Source organism: Camellia sinensis, chromosome 2, assembly GCF_055761805.1.
Source record: "Camellia sinensis isolate YWXY chromosome 2, ASM5576180v1, whole genome shotgun sequence".
NCBI lineage: Eukaryota > Viridiplantae > Streptophyta > Magnoliopsida > Ericales > Theaceae > Camellia > Camellia sinensis.
In genome coordinates, this window is record NC_138962.1 from 13,861,544 (window position 1) to 13,865,320 (window position 3,777).

At 41.9% G+C, this 3,777-nt stretch overlaps 1 protein-coding gene across 1 annotated transcript; it reads right to left on the reverse strand.

Annotated features, from left to right (window-relative positions):
- Positions 1–755: 755 nt before the first annotated feature.
- Positions 756–3,449, reverse strand: LOC114283426 (3-hydroxy-3-methylglutaryl-coenzyme A reductase). Its single transcript, XM_028226233.2, has 3 exons — positions 2,291–3,449; positions 1,973–2,154; positions 756–1,851 (listed from the first exon to the last, which is right to left on the reverse strand). The coding sequence occupies exons 1-3, from the start codon at positions 3,262–3,264 to the stop codon at positions 1,235–1,237; spliced, it is 1,773 nt and encodes a 590-aa protein (XP_028082034.2). The 5' UTR covers positions 3,265–3,449; the 3' UTR covers positions 756–1,234.
- Between the last annotated feature and the right edge of the window lie 328 nt (positions 3,450–3,777).

Below are 3,777 nucleotides of genomic sequence, written 5' to 3' on the forward strand. Positions count from 1 at the left end.
AAACTAGACTTAGTTTAGAAAATAATTTAGCCTCCGTTTGGGAAGTGGGTTGACTTTTTAATTTTTTGAATTTTTTAGCTATTTTAGCCTAGGCTAAAAAAACTTAGTTTGAGAAGAACTTTTTGACTTTTTTAGCTTTTTTTTGTAAGAGAATAGTGTGATAATTATGGATTAGATGTGATATTTTATTTATTATGACTAAAATAACATATTTTATCATTAATGACTAAAATAGTCACAAAAACCCTTGCCAAACAGAACCTAGTATGGAGCTTAGTTTGGAAAAACAACCCATGACTCTTCCCTTTTTGTTTTCTTTAATTTTATAATAATAATGATACCTTATATTCTGCCTGTGTTTGGCAAGTGGATTTGCAGACTTTTTTGACTATTTTAGTCACAAAAAATAAAATAAGCTATTTTAGCCATAACAAACAAAATATCACATCCAACCCATAATCATTATATTCTCTTTCACAAAAAAAAACTCAAAAAAATTAAAAAATCAAAAAATCCTTCTCAAATCAAATTTTTAAATCCAGACTAAAATAGTCAAAAAAATCAAAAAATCAAAAAGTCAACCCGCTTCCCCCGCTTCCCAACTGGTTTTGGGGGCCATAAGTGCGAGTTGAATCACATTCATCGTTTATCTTGGAATGGGCGCCGCGTTTACTGACATTTTTCTGTCCAAATAAAAACAAAAAAAAAAAAACTTACTTTGGTGGAGATCCATGGCAAAACCCCTCCTGAAACTCTTGCATCCCAATTGAAATGTCCTTGATTGAATATATTATTGAAGTGTAGATACAAAAGAAGACTTGTGAGTACAACATAAACAGACTGAACTTTGAGGAGAAAAATAAATAAATAAAAATTACAAGACTAAGAACTAATGGCGGGCCACCCCCCAACCTTGCTCAGTAATACAAATACAAAACATACAAACAAACAAACCACAAAACAGTTTTGTTCGAGTTAGCAGCTTATCCTCCATACATGCATATCATCTTGTTAGTACCACCAGCTGACCTCTGCAATTATTATTCTTATACAGTAACAGCTTGTGCTGTGGGTGGGGGTGGGGGTGGCTCTTTTTTTGTTTTTGCTTTTTGTTTTTTTTTTGTTTTTTTATTTTTTTGTTATGAATGCCTGAAATATAATATGGAAGAGAGAGACAGAGAGATGGGCAATTGTAATTGCTGACAGGATTAGGATTAGGATTAGGATTTATGATTTACGATGATTTATGGGTAGTGGTCTGGTGGTGGTCAAGTCTGGAAACATCTTTGTTAGATCTGTTGTACTTCATGTGGCTTTTGACAAGCTGTCCAGCAGCAATAGCTGACATGAGAGAAAGCTCCCCAGCAAGAACAGAAGCAGCTACAATTGTGGCCAACAGCCTTGCGTTTGATCCAGCTGACTCTTTGCTTGCTCCCTTGACCCCAAGCAGGTTCAGACACGCCGACTGTGATGCCAACTGGGTACCCCCTCCCACCGTCCCCACCTCAATACAAGGCATTGTTACCGACACGTGAAGGTCCTTCCCTTGGTTCACTGCTTCCATCATTGTGATGCAGTGTGAACTCTCTATGTTCTGCGCCGGATCTTGTCCCGTGGCTATATAGATTGCTGAAACTATGTTACTCGCATGGGCATTGAATCCCCCTAGTGCTCCTGCCATGGCTGAACCCGTGAGGTTCTTCAGCATGTTTAGCTCCACCAATGATGCAACATCTGTTTTTAGAACCTTCTCCACTACCTCCTCCTTTATTATAACCTCGCAAACAACTGACTTACCCCGTCCTTCTATCCAGTTCACTGCAGCTGGCTTCTTGTCCGAACAGAAGTTTCCTGCCAAATTTACAACAACAACAACAAAACCATATCAATCATCGATTGCTGTGCTGCACAAAGAGAGAAAGAGAGAGAGAGAGTATTTTATTTGATTGTTATAAAACAATATTCTAAGTACCAGATATGCCAATCACATCCATGTCCGAGTAGTCATTCTTAAGGAAATCCAAAACGTTCTGTACACCTTTGGATACCATGTTCATTCCCATGGCGTCTCCGGTGCTGCACGAGAACCTCATGTACAGATTCTTCCCAGCAATCGCGCATTTAATGTTCTGTAGCCTACCAAATCGGCTAGACCTGCATATCCGAGGCGCGTGAATAAGTTAGAGAATACTCATAATGCTCATATAGTATAACACATACAAACACAAACAAGAAGAAACCGAAGAGGGAATTCATTTATTTAAAAAGACAAAAAATACTCAACACGAACCGGTTAAAATGGAGGGACAGAGTTTCGAAATTGTGGGGATCTTCCATGAAGAACTTCAATTGGGCGGCCCTCTTGGCGGAGGCGAACCTGACAATAGGAGCCCTGGTCATAGCATCCCTCAACACGACGCTGCTTGCCCCACCGGAGACGTAAATGGCTTTGCAACCCCTGTTGGTACTGGCCACCAAGCAACCCTCTGTTGTGGCCATCGGAACCGAATACTCCTTGCCGTCCAGCAAGAGAGGACCCGCTATACCCACCGGGATCTGAACATATCCTACAGGCATCTCGCAGCACTGCCCCAGAATTGACTCGTAGTCGAAGCCATCCAAGGGCAGCCCATCAAGCGACTTCCCAGTCATCCTCTGCAATGCCTCCCGCCTAATAGCTGTGGCTCTGTAGCAATCCCCGAGCTTCGACTCCAGGGCATAAGAGGGAGTGGTTCCAGCAACTACGGACTTGATGATTTCCTCGTCCGATGATTCAAAAGCTGCTGCCTCCTCCTTGGGTTTTGAAGGGAAATCGACAACGGAAGGAGGAGGAGGTGCGGCCGCGCAGGGAGTGGAACGAGTGTCGTCCTTGAGGAGAATCTGGTCAACGTCTTGTTCTTGAAGGTCGAGGTCGTCATCGGAGCCCCAGACGTCGTCGTGGGAAGAGCGGAGAAACAAAGACTGGACGAAGCCGATGCCAAAGAAGCCGAGGAGGTAGATGAAGGAAGCAACGAAGGCAACGATGGCGGCGATCTCGGAGAGGGTGATGAGGTGGAGAGGGGTGGAGTTGCGGATCTTCTCGCGCCAGCGGCTGAGTAGGTAGTAAACCACGGAGAAGAATAAGGTGAAGAAGACGCCGTTAGTGAGGTAGAGAGGGAGGGGCACGGCCTCCGACGCCTTTGTGCCCTTGGATAGTGGCTTCAGAGCCGCCGGGGAGGGGATTTGGTGATGCTGCTGCTGGATGGGTTTGATCGATCGCTCCATTTTCTTCTTCGACCACTCCGTCCGTTGCCGATTCAATTACTAAATTCGAGCGAGGAGGAGGAGGAGGAGGAGGAGGAGGAAGAGGAAGAGGAAGAGGAGGCAATTGCAGGGCTTTGTTTTTTCTTATTTTTTATTGCCTGAGCTAAACAAAGCTAGATTTGGGTTGGAGCGAATGGCTATGTCTTAGGCCCAATATTTATAGGGTGTGCTAATAAAATAAAATAAAATCCTTCATTCCACAATGGTTTGCTGTAGACTTCGAAAGCCCATATGGACCCACAGCACGATTGTAATATCACGTGCTATGGAAAAATGTGGGGCAAAATTTAAAAAAATAAAAATAAGAATCATATTAGTGAAAACAAATTATAAGTCTTTTTTTTGATAAAATATTAAAAGTTAAACTCATAAATTTTTTCATTCAACTAAAATTATTTTTTATACTTGCAGTTGAAATGTTATATTTTTCAAAATTATTAAATATATCAAAAAATATGTATGAGAAAAGCATAT

Coding starts and splice junctions, on each gene's coding strand:
- LOC114283426 (XM_028226233.2), bottom strand. CDS start 3,264: ATGGAGCGATCGATCAAACCCATCCAGCAGCAGCATCACCAAATCCCC. Junction 2,155..2,290: donor CTGTCCCTCCATTTTAACCG/GTTCGTGTTGAG, acceptor TCGGATATGCAG/GTCTAGCCGATTTGGTAGGC. Junction 1,852..1,972: donor GGATGTGATTGGCATATCTG/GTACTTAGAATA, acceptor TAAATTTGGCAG/GAAACTTCTGTTCGGACAAG.